The sequence below is a fragment of the Crocodylus siamensis genome, chromosome 5 (assembly GCF_052110815.1).
Source record: "Crocodylus siamensis isolate JL-2025a chromosome 5, ASM5211081v1, whole genome shotgun sequence".
NCBI classification, from domain to species: Eukaryota; Metazoa; Chordata; order Crocodylia; family Crocodylidae; genus Crocodylus; species Crocodylus siamensis.
This window is the reverse complement of record NC_143399.1, coordinates 63,505,723-63,528,649: the sequence shown is the minus strand read 5'-3', so window position 1 is coordinate 63,528,649 and position 22,927 is coordinate 63,505,723. Positions and strand designations below refer to the sequence as shown.

At 44.4% G+C, this 22,927-nt stretch overlaps 1 protein-coding gene across 1 annotated transcript in view; it reads right to left on the bottom strand.

Moving 5' to 3' along the window:
• The window catches only part of LOC149864167 (complement factor H-like), a 91,189-nt gene that overhangs the window by 57,591 nt on the left and 10,671 nt on the right, over positions 1-22,927 (bottom strand). Inside the window, exons 2-5 of the mRNA XM_090049757.1 lie at positions 21,620-21,805; positions 13,967-14,072; positions 12,029-12,105; positions 2,905-3,099 (exon numbers count right to left, since the gene is read on the bottom strand). Of these exons, the coding sequence (XP_089905883.1) occupies positions 2,905-3,099; positions 12,029-12,105; positions 13,967-14,072; positions 21,620-21,805 (564 nt within the window). The remainder of the gene's footprint in view (positions 1-2,904; positions 3,100-12,028; positions 12,106-13,966; positions 14,073-21,619; positions 21,806-22,927) is intronic.

Here is a 22,927-nt window from a genome sequence, read left to right as displayed (position 1 = left end):
GAATTGTCACCAGTGAAGTAGCCTAGAAACCTGGAGTTCTCCAATTCATACTCAGAGTTACCATCATCCTGCCAGAAGTGAGTGGGTCAGCACTTTTATATCATTTCTAAGCCTCTGCGGGATCTATGCAGTAGATGTCCCTCCAGCTGGGTACCTGCATAGCCTAATTTGGTAGGCAGTGCTCCTGGCAGCATTTGCTTCCACACAAAACAAAGTACGTACGGCCATCTTCATCCAAAAAGGTGGCTTGTACCATTATACATTTTGAATGTATTCTATATAGGAGGTTAGTGCATTCGCCCAAGAAAAAAGAAAAATAAGTTAAATTACCTTATCCTGAGGGTGTTTCAAACCTTCACTTCCCACTTTCCTAGGAGACTTCTCTAAGCACTAAAGAATGCTACAGTTTTGTGCTTTACTAAGCTTGGTTAGAAGTACTCTCTAGGCCTCCTGTTCAAGCTGCACAAACTTGGAGGAAAAATCATAGATTCATGGGGTCAGACAGACGGACTCATGCTTCTTGTGCTCACTAGTCCAATTATTAGGGCACTCATAAGGAGAAGGGAGTTGAGTTCTAGTCCTTACTCCCAGGACGTCTTACGCATTTTCAAAGAAATAGTCACTGGATAAAATGCGTGCATTAGTTCTTAGAACAGGGATTCCTCTGCTAGGATTCCTCTCTCACTGGTGAATGCACTGATCTCTAGGCTATGGAGTTGGAGCACAACAGGGGCTCAGTCTTAATTTCCTTATTAAAACAACATAAGCAAAATGTTTTATTGACTCATTTATTTTCAGAGACTGGAAGACTGTTATGGGTTTGCTTCCAAATAAAATGGAATTCATATTCCATTGTCAGGTGTGGTGTTACAGCAAGGATATGCTGAGAAGGAAGATACAACAAATGTGCTGTGTCATAGTATTTCAGGTCAAATGAAAATTTACTATGTTTTAATACTTAAGAACGGAATACAATCTCCTTTCTTTGGAAGAACGCTGGGGCATACATTAAGAAAAAACAAAAACAGAAAACCCTAAATGTTTGTTATGTGCTTTACTGAACAAACAACCTCAAAGGATACACAGCCTAAATATATTTCAATATAACCAATGGTCAAATTCAATATAACCAATGGTGTACAAATGAAGGTGGGCACCTAAGATGCAGGGTCAGCAGTGACTTCTGGTTGCTGCCACAATCACAATCGTCCAGCGGACAACAGCAGCCACTTTTTTTCACCCTTTGAAGTCAGCGCTCGGGTTAGTTGCCCCATTTACTCCACCCTACTTTTGCCACTGAACACAATAGAAACAAATTATGCAACATGTTATATGTGAGTGGGCATGTTTACACATGCACCCCACTGTGCAGTTGGTACTGGACAGTCATTTAGTACTTGCTCTAGTAAGTACTAAATGACTGCACAGTACACGCCAGTACTGTGCTGTCCTAGTGGTGCATGGGTTGTTTCCAACCCTATTGCTACTGCTCAGTAGTGGTGGTGTCACAGTTGGTGCCCACTGATGCTACTTTGCCATAGTGACAAACTATGTTGCCAAAGCTTGTTGCTATGGTGATATAGCATCTTGTGTAGACGTGCCTGGTGAGTGGAAGTTACCATACTACTGTGTAAATGCATATGAAGAAATATGGTTCAGCTCATGTTTGGATTGTGGAAGGTCTATTTCCTACTGGGTACAGGCAAAAAATGATAAACAGTCTTGATTATAAATACTTTCATTTTCCATTTTTGTACTTGTGTGAAGTCCTATGGAGTCTTCACGTACAGGCTACAGTGAAGGCCTGAGATTAATGCATAACCACAACATTGTTTTATTGCCCTGCATTATACTATTTTTTTTACATGCAGCATGAATTGAAGATTGGAACATCAATACACTGATTAATGCATAATAAATGATTATTCTGGGAGTATGTATTTAACTGGTACTGTGACTCACCTGTAGCAACAAATTCATGAGAATTTTAGCACCATAAGAAGATGATGTTCATGTGATCAATTTACTGTGCTCAAGACAGGAATCCTCAAGGACACTATGCTGTTCTGGGAAAACTGGGTGTGTCTACATGAAATGTTTACTGTGCAGCTAACTAGTTAACCACACAGGAAACATCTCAGTCCCCTATTAGGACACAAAAACTGAATAAACTCCACAGTAGGGAGCAAGTAAATACAAGTCCTACACTGCTCCAGAGTTCTTGTGCACAGTAGCACACATGTAGATGCCAAGCCAGCTGGCTGGGGCATGAGGGTGCTTCAGTGTGGGGGCTACCTGCTGGCTAGCCCTACAGAGAAGCACCCTTGTGCTCCAGCCAGCCTATCCACAGCACATTGAGATCGGTCAGAGCAGCCCCAGGCTGTGAAGCTGACCCCCTGCTAACTGGGGCTGCTGCAACCTGGCTCAATGAGCTGTGGTCCAGGCGCACATACAAATTATGCACTTGAGAGCTTTGCAGGAGCAATAAATTGAGGAACAATAAACTCTACAGTTTATTGCTCAACAGTTTATTTCTGTGTATTAATGGCACATGTAGACATGCTCAGCATCTCCTAAGATTGATGGAGTATTGTTGCCATGGTCAGGCTTCTTAGGAAACTGTTTTTCTTGGGAAAACTGGTAAGGTAACTCATCAGGGATAATTACTGGAAGCCCAGTTTAAGCACTGTATGGCCACAACTGCTGCTTTTAATTTTGGGTGCAGCCTGCCTGGAAAAGCACAGTATGCTTTAGGATACTATGTTGGAGCACAGTAAATCTGCCAAGGACACACAATCTCACAATGTTTACTGTGCAGATATGGCCCAGAAGTTGCAACTGTACTTTCAAAATCACATATGCTAAAGACAAACATTAGCAAAGTAAAAACATTTATTTTCCCACCTATACATTGCGGTACCTCCTGACTCCAATCACCAGTAGCTGAGCAATATATTTCTTTGTCTCCCTTAAGTTTATAGTCTGCATTACATTCAAATCGTATGGCTTGTCCAAAGGAAAATTCTTGGTCCATCTCATATGTACCAGACATGGCAATTCTTCCATTTTCTGGAGCTGTTACTGGCAGACATTTTATCACTGTAAAAATAAAGCTATATTTGAAACTGAACCTGGATTGTAAAACAAAATGGTCAGCAGAAAATAACTAAACATTATAGATAAAAATGTAGAATTACTTTAAATGGACATCAAATTGACAGCAAGTTTAAATTTGTCATGTACTCAGATAGCACTGTTATCTGAGCAACATGTTACCCTACACTAGCAAACAGGCACAAGAGAATATTGTATGCATAGGGTGCATCAAAACGAGATGTTTACTGCAGTTGCCTAATTAGCTCCACAGTAAATGTCTCAGCATCTATACATGCAGTGCTATTAGGATGGAGTAAACAAATTCACTCTGCCATAGGTTAGTACTTGTTAACACTCATACTATCCTATGGCAGAGCTTTTTACTTCTCATCAATGCATGTATGGAAACTACTGGGGCTGGCTGGTACACAAGGGTTCACATGCATATCCTAGCCAGCCCCTCCACAGCATGTTGAGGTGGGGTTGAGCATATCCGGGTTGGCAGGCTGATCTCCTGGGCTCCCTGCCCACTGCGGCTGCTCCAACCCAGCTCAATGTGCTGGAGTCCCAGGTGCATGTGTAAATGTGGTTCTTGGGAACAATAAACTCCAGAGCAGTATGTGTTGGATTTTTTTGCTGCCATTAATTTCACATGTAGAAGTATACAGAGTATCTTGACTTTGCTGCAATCTGCTGCCTGCAGGTAGTCAACCAAGGACTCACCTAGAACTTCCATGACTACTGATGTGGGCAATTAATACACTGATCTTTCATAGTCATAGATTCTGCTCTTGATGTAGCCAAGGCTGAACTCAACTCATCTGGAGAATGTTAGATAACTGCAGTGGCCTAGACTATGCCAACCATTTCAAATTGGCTTATTCAAAATAATATATAAAACTATATAACTAAATTTCCTACAGCAAACATGATTGGTTTTATATCTTTCATTTCCCATATTTCATTTCCTGTGTGTGTATGTATACACACACACACACACACACACAGACATACATATACATATACATACATATATTTACAAACCACCAACATGTATCTCGGTCCATGAAGGCAGTTCCCAGGGATAACTGTTCTTCTGGTGTGGTTCAGTACCCACCAAGGTGTTGGGGCCTAAAGCCCACTTTATGGAAATGGGAGACTCCTCCCTAGCTTGCTTCTGTAGCCATATGGCTGAGGGCAGACTAACCTTGGGGACACCTGAACTCCAAGCCTCTGGGCTTGGGCCTGCATGTAGGATGCCTTCCAAAAGACTTCAGAAATATCTGAAGCTCCTGGTGGGGGTAAGGGGATGTTTGCTGGTTGCAGGGCCACTTATGGTTCTGCACTAACTCATGGATTTGGACTTGATTTGGCTTGGAACACAACATTTCTTTGAAAAAAAATTGCTTAGCATAGGTCATGTGTTTTACAGGCATTTTTAGTATGGGTTGCAGTCAATTAACTTCAGAGCTGGTTTCCATTATTGAACATATGCTGCTTCTGGTAGCAGGTTAATGATAGATGATATGTTTAATGAATATTGCTTGTATGCATATACAAGACAAAGGGCTTTTCCCCCCAATACTGATTGGATGAAAAAAATTGTGTTTTATATTCAAATAAAAACTGTAATTAATTGGGAGTAAACTCCACCATTAGATACTTACATAGGTCAACATGCATATTTCTGAGGATATGGCTTTACTTAAGTCTTGCTCTGATCTGACAGTTTTCTCTAGTTTATCTATTCTATGCTCTTTACCTGATCTTGAATCCAGTTATAAGCTCTTTACTTGATAAATAAAACATCATGTATAAAAAGGACATTTCAATACACTCTAGATATTAACACTTAAGATTTAGGCGTTGCCATACTTTGGAGGCTAAAACTATCCTCAGCCTTGAATTAGTCACTGGGGTGCAGCTTCAGAATGCTTAAAGCATCTCATGAGAGCTGTAGAGGTGCAAATGAGAGCTTCTTTCTAAAGCAGTGCCAAAAGCCATCCACAGTTCACCAGATGTGAATGGATACCTGGTCAGGCTGGCTGAGGAATAAAAAGTGACCAGATGTGATGCTAGCTCTGCTTTTCCTCTGTGGTGTTACTTCAGAAACAGTGCATCTTAATGACATTAAGCCAATAAGCCAGACTCAGGTGGACCTCTGACTATAGGATGCACAGGGACAGTTAAGGTGCTAAGAATGAAATTCACTAATGCCAAATGGCTGAACAGGAAACTGCCCATACCAGTCAGTAAGAATTGATGAGAACAGGGTTGGAATTCAAGCTTTACCCATCAGAGGAAGTCAGGTACTTCTCTTCATTTCTCGGGGTGCTCTTATAGGCTATCTTAAAAACGTTTTAAAGCTGCCAAACGTTATGCTGTCATAAGGTTGGAGACAATCCTCCAAGCCCAAAGGGAGGTAATCCCAACATGGATCAAAGGGAGCACGAGGGCGCAAAAGCCCCCATGGCTCACTAAAAGCATACAAGAATGTCTCCTAGCTAAAAGGGAGGCGTACACCCAATGGAAAGGAGGGGCCATCACCAGGGAGGACTATACTGCGGTTGCTCAGGGATGCAAGGGGGCAGTCAGGAAGACCAAGGCAGAGATGGAACTGGAACTAGCTACCTGGATCAAGGACAACAAGAAGTCCTTTTTTAAATACATAGGGGGCAAGAAGAAGGTACCGGGTAACGTGGGGGCCCTGAAACACACACTAGGAAATTTGGTCATCACACCAGATGACAAAGCTAACCTATTTAATGACTTCTTTCCCTCCATTTTCCTGAGCAGGGACAGGATCAGCCCCCCACTGGGCCCCCCACTGGCCCCAGGGGAGGCGCACCTAGGCCAAGGGCCAGTGGGGATCTAGTCAGGGAACTTTTGGAGGGACTAGATGTATTTCAGTCAGCTGGTCCGGACGATCTCCACCCCAGAATGCTGAGGGAATTAGCTGAGATTATTGCGGGACCCCTGGCATGGCTTTATGAGCACTCGTGGTGCTCTGGTGTGGTGCCAGAGGACTGGAAGAGGGCCAATGTGGGTCCCATCTTTAAAAAAGGGAGGAAGGAGGACCCGGGAAACTATAGGCCAGTTAGTCTTACCTCGATCCTGGGTAAGCTTTTTGAGAGAATTATTCTGGCACATGTCCATGAGGGGCCAGCAGGGGAGATTTTTCTTAGGGGCAACCAACATGGGTTCATTAGAGGCAGGTCCAGTCAGACCAACCTAGTGGACTTCTATGACCAGGTCACCAAATCCTTAGATGCAGGGGTAGCAGTGGACATAGTCTTCCTGGACTTTCAGAAGGCCTTCGACACTGTCTCTCACCCCGTTCTCATTAAAAAACTGGGAGACTGTTGTGTCCATACCTACGCAGTCAAATGTGTTGCCAACTGGCTGGAGGACTGCACGCAGAGACTGGTAGTGGATGGGTCATTTTTGACTTGGAGGGATGTGAGCAGTGGGGTTCCGCAGGGCTTGGTCCTTGGGCCCTCACTGTTCAACATCTTCATCAGTGATTTGGACGAGGGGGTAAAAAGCACCCTGTTCAAATTTGCCGATGACACTAAGATGTGGGGGGATATGGGCACACTAGAAGGAAGGAATAGGCTACAATCAGACCTAGACAGGTTACAGGGATGGGTGGATGAGAATAGGATGGGATTCAACACTGACAAGTGCAAAGTGATGCACCTGGGGAGGATGAAGCAGCACTATACCTACAGGTTGGGGAACTCCCTTCTCATCAGTGCAGAGGCAGAAAAGGATCTTGGAGTCACTATTGATGCCAAGATGAACTTGGGCTGGCAGTGTGGGGATGCAGTCAGGAAGGCCAACCGCACCTTGTCATACATCCACAGATGCATTTCAAGCAGGTCCAAGGAGGTGATACTCCCCCTCTATGCGGCACTGGTCAGGCCACAGCTAGAGTACTGCATCTAGTTCTGGGCGCTTCACTTCAAGAGGGATGTGGACAACATGGAGAGGGTCCAGAGGAGGGCCACTCACATGATCAGGGGGTAGCAGGTCAGGCACTACGAGGAGAGGCTACAGGAGCTGAACGTGTGCAGCCTCCACAAGAGAAGGCTGAGGGGGGATCTAGTGGCCTGTTACAAACTAGTCAGAGGGGGCCAGCAGGCATTGGGGGAGTCCCTGTTCCCCCAAGCACTACCAGGAGTGACTAGAAATAACAGTCACAAGTTGGCAGAGGGTAGATTCAGATTAGACATCAAGAGGTGCTACTTCATGGTCAGGGCAGCTAGGATCTGGAACCAACTTCCAAGAGAAGTGGTGCTGGGTCTTACCTTTTGAGTCTTTAAGACAAGGCTAGACAATCACCCTGCTGGGGTCATTTGACTCCAGTGCTCTTTCCTGCCATGGCAGGGGGTCGGACTTGATGATCTGCTCAGGTCCCTTCCAACCCTACTAACTGTGAAACTATGAAAGTTAAAACAGTTTCAGAGCAATCACAGGTTAAGGGAATAGTTCCAAGCTTTGCGTCATGACCCCATTTGCAGTTGCAATGATAAAAAATGAGGTCACAGAGCAGATGGGCAGTACAGCAGATGTGGGTTGCAATCTCAAGACTTCCCACCCTGCTGCTCTCCCCCTTGGGCCTCTGTGGGAGAGCAAGGCAGGGAGGCTCAGTACCACTGCTGGGATCCCCACACCAGCTACACCACCATGTACAACTCCATGCCACTACTGCTGCTGCTGTCAGGCAGGCAGGGGACGCCTAGCTATGGCAGTGCAGCTGGTGTTGGGCCCCTGGAAGTGGCACTAAGCCTCCCCACCCCCTCATGACAGGTCCTGCCCTTTGGGCTTGTCCAGACCAAATTTTGAATGTATGCTGGGTAACACAGGGTTAAGTTTGAACATGCACAGACAAGCCCATGGAAAATTACAAGCATGCCCAGCATATGCCCCCTGTACAACCTCTGGCTTGTCAGTCAAACTCTTGTTACTGTGCACATGCTCAGCTCTGAAGAATATGACATAAGGAGACTAGAAATTTCTATAAACAAAGCAACCTGATTGGCTACCTAGTTGTCTTAAAAGGCTTGTGAGCCCCCGCCCAGGCGGGGAGAGAGAGACCACATTCGACCCAGAGAGCAGAGACTGCCTTGGCAGAGACTGTCTCACGGGGAGAGCGATCCATTCTGAAAGCAGAGGCTGTCTTGACAGGGACTGGTCTTCAGGAGGGCTTTAGCCCTACTTGTCTTCTCACTGTTGCCGCTTCGCAAGTCGTCTTGACTTCGTCTTTGTATTGATTCTCTGGCTACCAAACTGATCTCTGGCATCGACTACTGACCACGATCCTGACCGACCCAACCTACTTCGACCATTGACCATGGCACCGTCGCATCTTTCGGCACTGACCTCGGCACCTCCATTGATCTTCTCATCCACGTTGGACTTCTTTCATTGTGTTACAGTTTGTTAGTTCGTTGTTTGTTCTCCCGATTCATGAGCTGTTGACTAGTCCTGGGACTATTGAGTTGGGCAGCCGCACCTAGCCTCCGGGCTAGAAGCAAGGGCTCAGCTCGAGAACCCCGTGGACCAACAGACCCCTTTGTTGTTCATTTCCAACTCATACTGTAACTGAACAAGCAAGCCTCCTGCCTACGCTACACCACCATCAGTGGCGTAAGTAAATAAAACCCATTTGTTTTGAAACCGCACATGTCTCATACCGCTCAGACTCCTCGCCGCTAATCCCGTCTGTTTGTTCCAAACCGCTCAGCCCACCATGACCTTGGGGCCCTGTTCCCCGACAGGGCTGTGGAGGCTATGGGGTGGAAGGCAGCAGGAAGCATTTACCTCCTCTCAAAGGCTCCACTCTGCCCCTGCCAAGGGCTCCACTCTGCCTGTGCCACATATGTGGGGGAGGCAGCAGGGTTAGGGGAGCTGCATCCTGTGCTTCACTCCAGCCATAGCAACTGCCACCTCCTATGGGCAGTATCCAGGGCTCAGGAGCTGAAGGGAAAGGGGCGGCAGGAGGCTGTGGGCCATGGCCTTGGTTCCACAGCCCTAGCAGTTGGAAGCCTCCTATGACAGGCTTGGGAGGGCAGGAGGCCATGGGTTATGAGTGAGGGGCACTAACAGGGCTGGGATCATAGGGGACAGTGGGTGGAGAGAGAGGGACACTGGTAGGGCCAAGGGGATGTGGGTGGGGAGTTGTTGGCACCAGCAGGGCTGGGAGGCTGTGGGTCAGGAGTGAGAGGTCATGCTGAGGAAATGGAGTCATAAATGGGGTTGTGCTGAGGAAAAGATTGGGAAGCACTGGGTAGAGGCTTAATACCAGACCTGCAGAACTGTGACTTGCCACTAGAGGGTCTAATGAGGAGGGGCATGGACAGGAGCCAGGACTCTATCCCTCCTCTGGGATGGGAGAAGAGAGGAGATGGTGGCATAAAGGTCGGGGTGGAGAAACCACCATATGGCTTCCCTCAATCCACAGCCAGCAGAAGCCAGCTGGGAGCTATGACTAGGTGGGGAGAAGCCTGTTTGAAGTGAATAGGCAGAGGGGACAAGTAAAGAGAAGGAGTGAAAAAAAAAGAATAATAAGAAAGACCAAAATCGTGCACATACTTCACTGAATTGGGATTTGGTCAAGGGGCTCTCTGCATGCTTGCCACAGTAGATCAGAGCTGGGACACAGTGAGCATCCTGCATGGGTTGAGTAAGTGCTGACAGAACCATTTCAAATGAAATGATTCAATGCAAATGAATACCATGGGGGAAGAGAAGCTGAGCCAGAGTTCAGTGGCTCACAGCTTTGGGGAGAAGCAGGTGTGTGGGGAGAGAGATGGTTGCCCAACACTAAAAGCCAGTTCCCTGTGCTCATTAGTAGTTAATTGGTTTTTTAACTGATCCCCTTGTACAAGCCAATTGAATGTACAGGGGTGCTAGAGCAAGCCCCAAACTAGTAAGCTGCACTGAGGCACTAGGACTAGTCAGGGGTCCCACATCTTTGGGGCAGGAGCGGGTGTTGGCTTGGGGCTAGAGCCATCCCCTGGGTGGTAGAGTTCAGGGAGGTTGAAAGTTTGCCCATGGAGCAAAGGAGTATGAAGAGTGGGGAATGGTGCATCCTGGGATGCTGGAAGAATCAAATACAGCATTTTATCTCCCTGGAGCAAACTAATAATACCCTGGAATGACCTGGGCAAAACAGATCAGAAATAACCTTCTTTTAAATTGACATATCTTTAAAATGTTTATGTGGTTTTTAGCATGGTTAACACGCTTTAATGGATGAGTGCTACCATTTTAAGTGTTTTTATGATGGCTTAAAGGTAACCTGTAACATCACCCTTATTCTCAGCCATGAAGCCTCAGTCCTTTTTTAAGAGTATCCAAACAGACCTCCATACTACTATAATTAAATATGTGGTTACAACGCTTTCCTGATAGGTGTGGAATTACTAAATTATATTTGGGGCAGAGATCTGAAGACAGGTCTCCCACTTCTGACCACCAACTACTGGAGATCCTGAGCTGGGTTTCTCTCAGTCTCTCCTATTAAAGTTGTTCCACCCTGTAGCAATGAACTATTAATTGAAACTGGGGCTTGAAGGTGACCCTCCATTTTTCCAGCCCTTCCCACCCAAAAATACATTACATATCAAACTGTTGGGATTACAGTTTACCAGAAATACCTAGTCCTGGTTTGCTTTGATAACTGGCCCATCAATAGGACTCCACTGGGCATCTACAGAGTCAGGTCAGAGTTTATCAGGGATTTGGAGGATTTTACACATGCCTGAATGATAGACTTGCGTCCCTAATTTCCTCTACTGTCGACTTCTTGATGTTAACAAAAATGAGTAATATTTTCTCTTATTGCCTTAAATCATAGTAACATTACAATGCATTATGGAGTCTTGTGAATTGTTTTTATTGAAGAATAGCTACCATATTGGCATTATAACTTTAAAGAGACAAATTAAGAAAAAATATCAAGTGGGATGGCTTTAAGTTAATGTGGTTTAAAATATGTTTGTTGTAAAATATGTCACCTCCTGTGTAACTGGTCACAAGTTCATCCCTTGGTAAGCGTGAGGTAACTTACCTTGCAGTGGTCACTTCTACACACTCAATTATGGCACATTAATAAACTGTGGAGCATATTTTTCTGGAGTTTATTGCTCCCAGGCACACTATTTGAATGTTCACCCAAGAGCAATTAATGCTGGAGCAATAAGCTCCACAGTTTATTCATACTCAGCATGTGGAGCCAGGTTAAAGCAGACCGAGCTGGCAGGGGACTGGCAGGTGGGGGGAAAAAAATCAGTCTGCCAGCCCAGGGCTGTTCCCCCTGGCTCAATATGATGCAGAGGGGCTGGCTGGGGCATGAAGGAGCTTCAGTATGGGGGCCGGCAGGCAACCCCCACATTGAATCACCCTTATGTCCCAGCCAGCCCCTTCAGCATCTACATGTATGCTGCTGCAGAGTTTTTTACTTCATAGCAGGATAGTTCTTGTTAATACTCTAGGCTAATAGGGGTACATGTGTAGATGATGAAACTGTGCAGCTAAATGGTCACCTTCACAGTAAATTCCTTGTGTAGCTGTGTCCAGTAACAATGGAATAAGCTACTTCATACTTACTACAGAATTGAAGCATGTAGTCAGGCAGGCAGGTAGCTGCCATAGAGAAGCTATCATGCTGTAAATCCATGCTCTGTCTTACCTTGTTTTACCCTTTTAATGCAGACCCTAAGAACAACATTAAGGGATTATACCATCCTAGATCTTGTTAAATAGTAGCTTACACCATGAGTATTCATACTGAAACTAGTGAGACTGCATATTAAGTCAGGTACAACTGCAATGTAAGTAAAGGCATCTGTTTGTTCCTGAACAGTTTCTGGCAGACTAGCTACTAGTCAGCTTGACAAAGGATTAAGTATTGCATTCCACTTACCTTCACAGTGAGGCAAATCATTGCTCCACCCATCTGCCAGACACTCACGGACATATCTTTGACTTAGCATCCGGTACCTTAACAAATGAAAGAAAGCAGAGTGAATAATTCTAAAATGCAGAAGAATCATTATGCTGTTATCACCCAAACAGTACAAGTAATTTCCTTCTGCTCTAATACAGATTAACCCACAATGTCCTTCTAAAAAAGAAATGATTCTTTTTCCCCAGCTTCTTCTCAGTTTTTGTTAATCTTCTTATTCATCATGGCATCTAGGAGAGGTACTAGTACAACCTCATTGGGTGTGTATAATCATTTGCTGCACCTTGTCTACATTCATGTGGCTTACTTAAGCCATGTGAACATAGACCGGAAGCAGCATGCACAGGCACTCACCAGCCCCAGGAGCCATGTAGGGAAACCGGAATAAGTAACTCAGGGTACAGTAGGTGTGATTGGGTCTGCATGGGGGGTTGCATGGGGGTTGGCTGGTCCAGGATGGGGAGTTGACAGGACATTGCTGGGGTGGAGAATTTGGAGGGGTGGTTGGTTGTTCCATGTGCAGGAGTAGTCCATCCAGCAGTGGGGGAAGGGTAGACTTCAAAATAACCTACTCAGGGCTGGGGGGTGAGGGCACATAGGAAGAACACAGCTCAGGTCTGGGGCAAGCACTTGGGTTTTCCCTGCACTAGGGCTGTGCTCCAAACATTTACAGGTGTTTGAGAGAGTGGTTTAGCTCATTCCCAATATAAAAGTTAGTTTACTTCCTCAGTTAAACTAATTTAGATCAAGCCCACAATTTTTTTTCACCCAATTTAACTCCCCAAAATGTCTGCACAGATGGGCATTTAGTTTAATCTAACTGTAGTTATGACAACCTAAATATAGCACCTGTGCATATCCATTGATAGAGGCCTGCTAGCTCCAGGCTTAGTAAACTGAGTAAAAATAAACGATGAACAGAATTACAGAATCTCCTAAAAAGTTCTTATTTGAAAAATTTCTCTCTGATATTCTTGTATAACAGAAATAATGGGCTGTGGGTCAGAGGACTAATATGCTGACCTCTGAAACATTAAGTATCAGAGTGACCCAATGACTTTTTCAGCAGCATTTCATTAATGTAGAAAGTGGTTCTGGTCAGATATGATGAAGGATGGTTTGCATTTGAAAGCTTGTTTAACTCTATCCTAAGTACACAGTTGATCTAATAAAATATATATATATCACCCAAAGAAATCCTTGCCTGTTTGCATTAGTGTAGAAACAAATGATTCCAGAATGCAATGATTGCATTACAAATGATTTTTCTGGTTTACTAACTCAAGATTCATCACTGAATACACAAACAACTAGTTCTGTATCATAAATCTCCATATTAAATAAGTCAGCTGTAGCCCACTTAGTTTCAGGCAAATTAAATGCGGTCCTCTTCTGAACATAAATTTGGTTGTCTCTGAGTGCATCTACATGAGATGCTAGAAGCTCACTAAACCAATTCTACTGCATATTAGCATGGCATAGCGAAAGCTGCACTAATGCACAGTAGAATTAGTTTACTGCATGTTAGCATCATGCAAAAGACCTGTGCTGGTACTACTGCACAGTAGCACCAATTATAGTGCAGTTAGTACCTGTTATTACAGGTAGTAAACTTAATGTACCACAATTATGGCATTTAGTGCAGTGTAGGTGTGCCCCCTGATGAACAAAAAAAACAATGTGATAGAGAGAATAGTGTTGATGCCTTTATGGAGCTCTAATATCTTTTTTTAATGAAGTGGATTCACTTTCAACTTTGCTTTTCATAACTATACAAAATATTAAAATAATGTAATCTGATTTCTACAATGAGAAGGCTTAACTAGACACTTATTCTACTTAAGTCTTACCATCTATGTTATACTAATTTCATACTGAATATTTAAGAAAACTCACCCATCATCACATCTGTATTCAACACGAGCACCAAATACAAATTCAGTTCCTTCTGTAAGGTCAAAGGAGCCAAACGGAATGTCTCCAGGATGCCCACAGGGCTTGTCTGAAAAAGAATTGGGAAACATAGTACAGTAGTACTTAACTTTTATCTAGTAATGCGAAAGGTGGCATTTTCACTGTCTGACAGAAACTTTATCTATGTAATTTAGGATATTTTGAGAAATTTTCAGCATTCACAAAGTATTTTTGACCACAAGATGAACATGAGCCTTCAATGCGATGCTGAGGCTAGTAAAGCAACCAAAACGCTGGCTTGCATCCATAGATGCTTCTCAAGCAAATCCCGGAATGTCATTCCTCCCTTGTACTCAGCTTTGGTGAGGCTGCAACTGGAATACTGCATCCAGTTTTGGGCCCCACAATTCAAAAAGGAGGTGGAGAAGTTTGAGAGAGACCAGAGAAAAGTCATGTGCATGATCAGAGGTCAGGAAAACAGTCCTTACGACGATAGTCTGAGAGCTATGGGACTCTTTAGCCTGGAAAAGCGCAGGCTCAGGGGCGATCTGATGGCCACCTATAAGTTTATCAGGGTGACCACCAGGATCTGGGGGAACATTTGTTCTCCAGAACGCCCCAAGGGATGACGAGGTTGAACGGTTATAAACTCCTGCAAGACGGTTTCAGGCTAGACATAAGGAAGAATTTCTTTACTGTCCAAGCCCCCAAGGTCTGGAACAGCCTGCCACTGGAGGTGGTTCAAGCACCTACATTGAACACCTTCAAGAAAAAATTGGATGCTTATCTTGCTGGGATCCTGTGACCCCAGCAGACTTCCTGCCTTCGGGTGGGAGGCTGGACTCGATGATCTTCCAAGGTCCCTTCCAGCCCTAATGTCTATGAAAACTAGGAAATCTATGATTTTTTGAAAAATGCCGCCATTATAGACATAGGATGCTTTCAGACATAAAAAAATGCCAATGATTTAAACTTTGCATGCTCCCACACCAAGCCTAGCTCCTACTCAGAAGAGGCATTGCATTAGTTGGACCCAGCTTGCCCAACATTTGTATAAGTCAGGAACTTCAGTGGGGGTTTTTTGCCACTTTTATGTAATAGCTGATTGAATCAGCTACTAGATAAAAGCACCAAAAAGCACCATTAAGTGCCGAAGCTATACAGACACTGAAGAGCCAGGTCGAAGTCATGAGCTTCTTCTACCGGTAAAGTACATTTTTTTCTTTTTTTTAAAACATCTGTAAGCAGCCATAGTGATCTAAATGACCAATTTTAAGCATGATTTCAATCGCAAACAGGACATCTCAATTTAAATAATTAATTTGAATAAATTACACTTAAACATTTTAATTATCATATAGAAAAGTTAATTCTTATCGATTAGAAATCAGTAAAACAGGCTGAAAATAGGGCCTTTATGATAAATGGCACTTTTTTGCTAACCAAGGGAACATAGTCATTCTATGCATTCTTATTTAAGCCTGGTGTCAGTAACCTAGGGCCTGCAAAGAGGTCTGATGAGTTCGAGCCAGCATGGAGCATCAATGTCATGGAGCTGCACCATACCGCCCATCTTCTCTGCATCTGCAGCATCTGAGCTTCCCTTCCTGCAGAGGGGTTGGAAATCTGGCAGCTGGCTGCTAACAGTGGGGGGAATGGGTAAAAGATGGTCTGCAGTAACAGCTGGATCACAATCCCCTGCCCATACAGGCAAAAGGATGCTGACTTCTCAGTTAAGTAATTCTAGAACTCACCACTTCCTCTGATTCTTGGTTTCTCATTTTTAATGTTTGGAAAATAGTATATGATGAATTTCTCTCTTACTACTGTTTTATTCTTCTTCTTCACTTTTTATATGTGATTTTTTTATTTGGATTAATGCAACCCCAAATGGGAGCATCATTCAGATTTTATACCATCTTGAAGAGGATAGTAGGGTAGTAAGAAGTATACTATAGACAAGAGTCAGGATAAGTCAGAATACAGACTGTTCCAAGCAAATACCATGAGTAGTAACAGGCAGCTGAGCAAGGACAAAATATATAAGTGTGTCTACATAAATACCAGAAGGCTAAAAAATAAGATGGGTAAACTTATTAAATAAATGTTATAGATTTCATAGACATTAGGGCTGGAAGGGACCTTGGAAGATCATTGAGTCCAGCCCCCTGCCCCAGGGGCAGGAAGTCAGCTGGGGTCACAGGATCCCGGCAAGATAAACGTCCAATTGACTCGTGAAGGATTCCAGAGTAGGTGCTTGCACCACCTCTGGCAGCAGTCTGTTCCAGGCCTTGGGGGCTCAGACAGTAAAGAAATGCTTCCTTATGTCCAGCCTGAAATGGTTTTGGAGAAGTTTGTGACTGTTTGACCTTGTCATCCCATGGGGTGCTTTGATGAACAAGCGTTCCCCCAGATCCTGATGTACACCCTGTATATACTTATAGGCTGCCACCAGGTCCCCCCTGAGCCTGTGCTTTTCCAGGCTGAAGAGTCCCATAGATCTCAGCCTCTCATCATAAGGCCTATTTTCCTGCCCTCTGATCATGCATGTGGCTCTCCTCTGAACTTTCTCAAGCTTCTCCACATCCTTTTTAAATTGTGGAGCCTAGAATTGGATACAGTACTCCAGCTGGAACCTCACCAAGGCCAAGTACAGTGGGAGGATGACATCCTGGGATTTGCTGGAGAAGCATCTATGGATGCAAGCCAGAGTTTTGCTCACTTTGCCAGCCACAACGTCACATTGGTGGTTCATATTCATCTTGTGGTCAGTCATGATCCCCCAAGTCCCTTTCAGCCATGGTGCTAGCAAGTGTAGCACTGCCAAGTCTATAAGCATGCTGCAGGTTTTAATTCCCAAGGTGGAGACCCTGCATTTTTCAGAGTTGAAAGTCATCAGGTTTTTGTCTGCCCATTTTCTGAGCCTGTCAAGGTCAGCCTGGATCACCATCCTGTTCTTGGGTGTGGACGCTTTACCCCAAAGTTTGGTGTCATCAGCAAACTTGGCCAGTCCGCTCCTGACACCAACGTCCTCATCATTAATGAAGATGTCGAAAAGGATAAGCCCAAGGACAGAGCCTTGGGGGACCCCACTGGTCACAGCGCACCACAATGATTGACTTCCATCAACTACCACTCTCTGGGTCTGACCTCAAAGGTAATTCCCCAACCAGCTGAGATGTAGCTGAGGCTGCAGTTCGCCTATTTTTCTATGAGATGATTGTGGGATACCAGATGGAAAGCTTTTTACAGTCAAGATCTCTGACGTCAGTCTCTTCTCCCTTGTCCAGGTGATATGTCACCCGATCATAGACGGAGATGAGATTGCAACAAACCCATGCTGGCTATCCCTCAAGAAGTTGCCTTCAGCCAGTTTGTCATTAACGGTCTCTTGGATGATTTTCTTCAAGAACTTCTGAGGGATGGAGTTCAGGCTGATAGGCCTGTAGTTCTCCGGATCTACTTTCCTCCCTTTCTTGAAGATAGGCACCACACTGGCCTTCTTCCAATCCTTCGGTACTTCGCCTGAGCGCCTGAGCACCACGAGGACCTGCAGCAGGGAGTGCCAGCCATGGGGCAGGCAAGAGTCCACTTTTCTCTGCACGGGGAAGGAGCCCAGGGAAAAGCTGAGCATTGGAGGAAAAACAGCCTCTCCCCCACCCCATGGCTGGTGCTCCCTGCTGTAGCCACTCGCAGCCCGCACAAGGCTGTCTGGAGCAGGCTCAGGCAGTCCCAGGCAGACTGTGAGCAGCTGCAGCAGCTGAGCATGGCGCCACCAGCCATGTGGTGGGGGAGGAGCCACTTCCCCCTGCACTCCTTCTGTGCCCAGGGTCCCCCTGATCTTCTCCCCCCCCACACACACACTTACCTGTGGTTCCAGTGTGGGTCAGCCATGTACTTCCAGGCCAGAAGCCCTGGCTGCAGTTTCTGGCTGAGGGGGCAGGGCCAGGCGGCTTGTTATTGGACTTTCCCTAGGTCCTACTGCCCTTGATTCCTGTCATTTTTGACAGGAAAAAGGGCAGAGAAGTATTAATTTTGTACATTTTTTAGGGGCCCCGTGAGCTTGTGGGCCAGATCTGGGCTGCGGGTCATATTTTGCCCACCTCTGGAGTAGGATTTGCTGGTCGAAGAGTGGACCTGCATGTTAACAATAGATAGTAACAGCATAGCATCCTGACCTGAAGTGGATTATTCCAGCCCTCTGTTCAGGGTCAGACTGATTGCTACATTTGGGATCAGGAAGGAATTTTACCCTGTGATCAGCTTTGTACAGGTTGGTACAGCTTGCTACAGGTTGCAGGGCTTGGTACCGCAGCACATTGAGCTTGGTACAGGTTGTAGGACTTTTTTGCCTTCACCTATAGCCTGGGGCATGGTCCCTTGAATTTTTCACGTGAATTTTGACAACCCTTGCAGCAACAGGATACTGACCACCATTTTCCCTCTGCTTTTTCTGCAGCAGGCTAGGGGTGTCCTCCAGGGTGGATTTTGTAGTTTTAGTAATAGGTTAGACAAGATTTATTCCAAATGCATGGGGTGGCTTGGATAGGGATGATCCAACCTTGAGCAGGGAGCTGTACTAGATAATGTCCAGAGGTCCCTTCCAAATTGATTTTTCTATGATTCTAGGCCTAAAAATAGATGTTGCTGAATTAAATAGATCAGTTCTGCCACAACGTGGATTCCATTGATAGTGTGGGATAAGGGGCAATGTGATCTTAGGAGGTGATTTGGGATAAATAGAGAAAGCCCCACTTTCCTTCTATCCCAAAGGCACTCCTAGAGATCCAAGAAGAGGGTCTGGGAGACTAGGGATCTCTAGGGATGGGTCTGGCTATGCAGGGAAGCCCTCATTTTTTCTTTTCCCCAGATGGACCCTGGAGATTCCAGGGGTAGGTCTGGATAAGCAAGTTCCAACATGGAGGCACAGGGCACCAGAGTCTCTCTACTCTCCTATCACAGAGCTAATAGACAACAATTGCCACAATAAAGCGGCAGAGACTCTTACTACTTTTCCTCATGCCACTGATTTTCCTCTTACATGGCACAGCAAAGGGTAGGGACATCTATTTGCTCACCATTTATGGTGCCATAAAAAAAAATATATATGATGGCACACTTGAGGTGTCAAGTGACCTGTTTCCCACCGTATGAGTGCCTGTAGACGTGCAGGGGTGCTGCTCCGATGCACTGTAATTGCAACATATCAGAGCAAACTTGATTAATCAAGTCTGCTAGAGCATACTAATTAGTGTACTGCAGCAGCCTCGACATCTTGTGTATTCAGCCTTGCTGCACTTCAAAATGGCAGTGAGGGCACTTTAACTAAAGCTCACTGAACGAGATTTAAAGTGGTGCCACCATCATTTTGAAGCTCGGGTCCCAGTGGGCTCTTGGAGTCTCTCTAATTAAAGTGCCCCCCCACCACCTCCATGGGTAAAGATGCCCTGTGATTCTAAACAGGAGGACTTAATGGAGTGAGAGAAAAATCAGTGCTAGCATATGAGGCAGACAGACAAAGCTACAAACCCTGTCAACTAGATGCTCCTTCTCTACACGCTACTTCTACACTGAGCAATATAAAGACATGGCAGGAAAGACTAGAAGGGCTACCTGAGAAGGGCTGGCTGGAGTGGAGCTTCCCCTGAGCCAGAGGAAGGTATGAATTTTTACAAGGGGTCTTCATACCCCCTTAGAAATATAGTTAACAATAGTATTTTAATAAAGATTTTTATTTTTTCCCCACAAATTTTCATAGTGGTTCTATAAGTTAGGAATTTGAAATTATATAAACAGATATCATATAAAAGAAGGGTCAGAAGATAATTAAAGAGACCATCTTCTCTGTGCATTCTTCTGCTGAGCCAGGATCATGCATACCCAGAGTGTTCCTGACAGAAGTTTTTCTAACCAGGTCCTGAAAATCTCCATGTACGGGAATTCCACAACTTTCCCACATAGCCTGTTTCAGTGTTTAAAAATACTTATATTTAGATAGATCTTTCTACTATTTAACCAAAACCTTCTTTGATTCAATTTTAGCTAGGTACATCTTGCCTGCAAGGGATACAACATAAAGAGTATTAAAAAAATATTATTTGTGGAAAATTACCTAGTTAAGATAATTCACTTTGATTCTGGAAAGAATTGACAGGAACCTCAAGTAAAATCCAAGGCTTCAGACTGGGGCCCAAGACTTCCTAAGAATGGTTTCATTTGGGTCAAGCATGTATGTATTTAAGCAAAAGGGACTCGCTAGTTTATGAACTATTTACTCAGGGTTTTCCATAATTCCACATAACTTTACACTTATGATTCTCTCTTTAAGACTATAAGATTATTAAACCTTCTATGCACAATATTTGGTCATATGCACAATCTGAGAAAGAAGCACAAGTGCACACTCTTAAAGAAAGAAAGCTGATACCAGGTCTTAAGGAAAGGCAAAGGAGAAAATAAGCATAGTGCATACTTCAAGAGGAAAGGACTTTTGAGGCCTTTTCCTAAAGGTGCTAGCTATGTTCACTCTGGGAGAGTTTTGTGACCCAGAGAGCTAATCTTAATTCTTGATGCTCCTAATCTACAAATATTAACCCTAAAAAAATTATCATTGCACCATTAACAAAACAATTTTGAAAGAATTTAGGGTAGTTTAAAGCCCCAGAAATGTAAAGTAGATGTTAATCTAAACTGTTTGTTATGAACAGCGTGTGGTTATTCTGAAAAATTGTTAAAAATCTTTGGTTTCTTTAGTGTCTTGGTCATAAACCCCTGCCGTAATTATGGGTGTGAATAAACATAATAATTAAAATGTTTCAAATGCCTTTGCCATATTTCAAATGGCAGCTGTACACACCTAACAAGCCTTCTGAAATGTTGCAGGAGTAGATGATACATTGGAAAATATTAACTCTTTAAATAAGTACTATTTTGGAGTGTTTAACTTTTGCTTATATTTGCATAGAAACAGCACATGGTAGTTGTGCCAGGTCAACAGCTAGAGCCAGAGCCAGATCTAGAACCACAGCAAGAGCCAAGCTTACCCCCGTCCTCCTTGCTAGATCCCTGGTGGCCCCACCAGAGCTGGAGCTGGACCCTCCAGCCCCAATCCCCCCAAGGAAAAGATCAGAGATTTGAATGCCCCTGCTTCCCCCCTCCACTCAGTTTCTCTCTCCTCTCCAGCTCTCAGATTTTCCCTCCTCTCTGCTTCCAGTTTCTGGGAAGGGAGAGTGGAGAGGAAACCAAGAGATCTGCTACAGGCTGCTCTACCCTGGCTAGTATTAGAGGGGATGGCAGAATTGTGAAATATTCCAGAAAGGAATGGCACAGAGGCATGTGCGTGCCCCCCTTGGCTGAATGTTTTCCTTTTTGAAGTGTTGCCAAGCATGTTTCACTTGGAAATGTTTCAGTTGTTACTGCCTCCACCCTATAAGATTTTTTGAAACAAAAACTTAATTTTTCTTCCAAGCTAAACATTGAAAGACAAATCTTGGAATCATTAAAGTCAAAATTCCAGAGGAAATCAAACAGGTAAGAACTTCATGGCATTGCTCTAAATATTCATTTCAAGAACAAGGAAAAACTGCTTTTAAATCTTGCAGCTGAATGTTTGCATACATTTGTATAGATACTTACTTTGGCATTCTACATATGGCGGGGCATGTTGCCATATTCCATTATTACATTGGAATATAACACGCCCAAGTTTTATATAGCCAGGTCGACACACATAAGTTGCTCGAGTACCATGTGGGTAAGATTCCTTGTTCCATGTTTCTGTAAGTATTTCTTTTCTTCTTCTAGGAGGTGGGGTTTTACAGTCTAAAAATTAAATAAATATGAACAATTAAGTATTAAAATACATAGTAAATGCCTTCAAAATTAAAGAAAGGAAAAGTAGTAATAGCTAGGAAGGGAAGCTGGGGTGCAACATGTGCAGTTTCTTAATCTGAATTAGCATAGAATCGATGAGTCGGAAGAGACCTAGACAGATCATCTAGTCCAACCCCCTGCCATGGGCAGGAAGGAGCAGTGGGGGTGGCAGGGGTCGTAAGACCCCAGCTAGGTGCCTATCCAGTCTCCTCTTGAAGATTTCCAGGGAATGCGAGAGCACCACCTCTCTGGGAAGCCTATTCCAGGCTCTGGCCACCCGTACCGTGAAGTAGTTCTTCCTAATATCTAACCTAAACCTATCCTCCTTCAGCTTGTGGCCATTGTTCCTGGTGACTCCAAGGGGGGCCCTGGTGAACAGACTTTCCCCGAGTTCTTGCTGCTGGCCCCTGATAAGGTTGTAGGCAGCCACAAGATCCCCCCTCAGTCTCCTCTTCTGGAGACTGAAGAGATTCAGGTCCCTCAGCCTCTCCTCATAGGCCCCGGCCATATGAGTGGCCCTCCTCTGGACCCCTCCCCAGGTTCCCCACGTTATAATATACTTCAGCTTTAAAATATCATGGCAGTTGAGTACAGGAAACTGCACAATCTTTTGCTAACACTTAAGTACATAGACACTGGAAAAAGTTATCTTTAGGTATTGAGATGTAAAAATTATACTGATATCAAAGGATAACAACTGTTATATCCACATTGTTCTGTAGTGATACAAAACAAAATAGTGCCAATTTAAATCCTTCTTCATTCAAAGTCAAAGTTTAAATGATTAAGCTATTTTTGTATCACTATGTAACAAGTGGGAGTCCCAGGACCTGTCTAAACATAGGCCCACCCACTTGTCTTAGGGCCAGCCACCCGCCTCCTCATCTGCCATGCCTTGATGTTACTAATTATCCAATGTTAATCAGGGAGGCTGCCCATTTATCTGCCCCGATGACAACAGCCTATGTATAAGACTCTGATCTTCCCCTCTGTCATATCCCATGCCTCGCAGATGCTTCCTCCAGCTAGCTAACACTGGGACCCAAGCTCCAGAGTCTCATGTGGGACTCA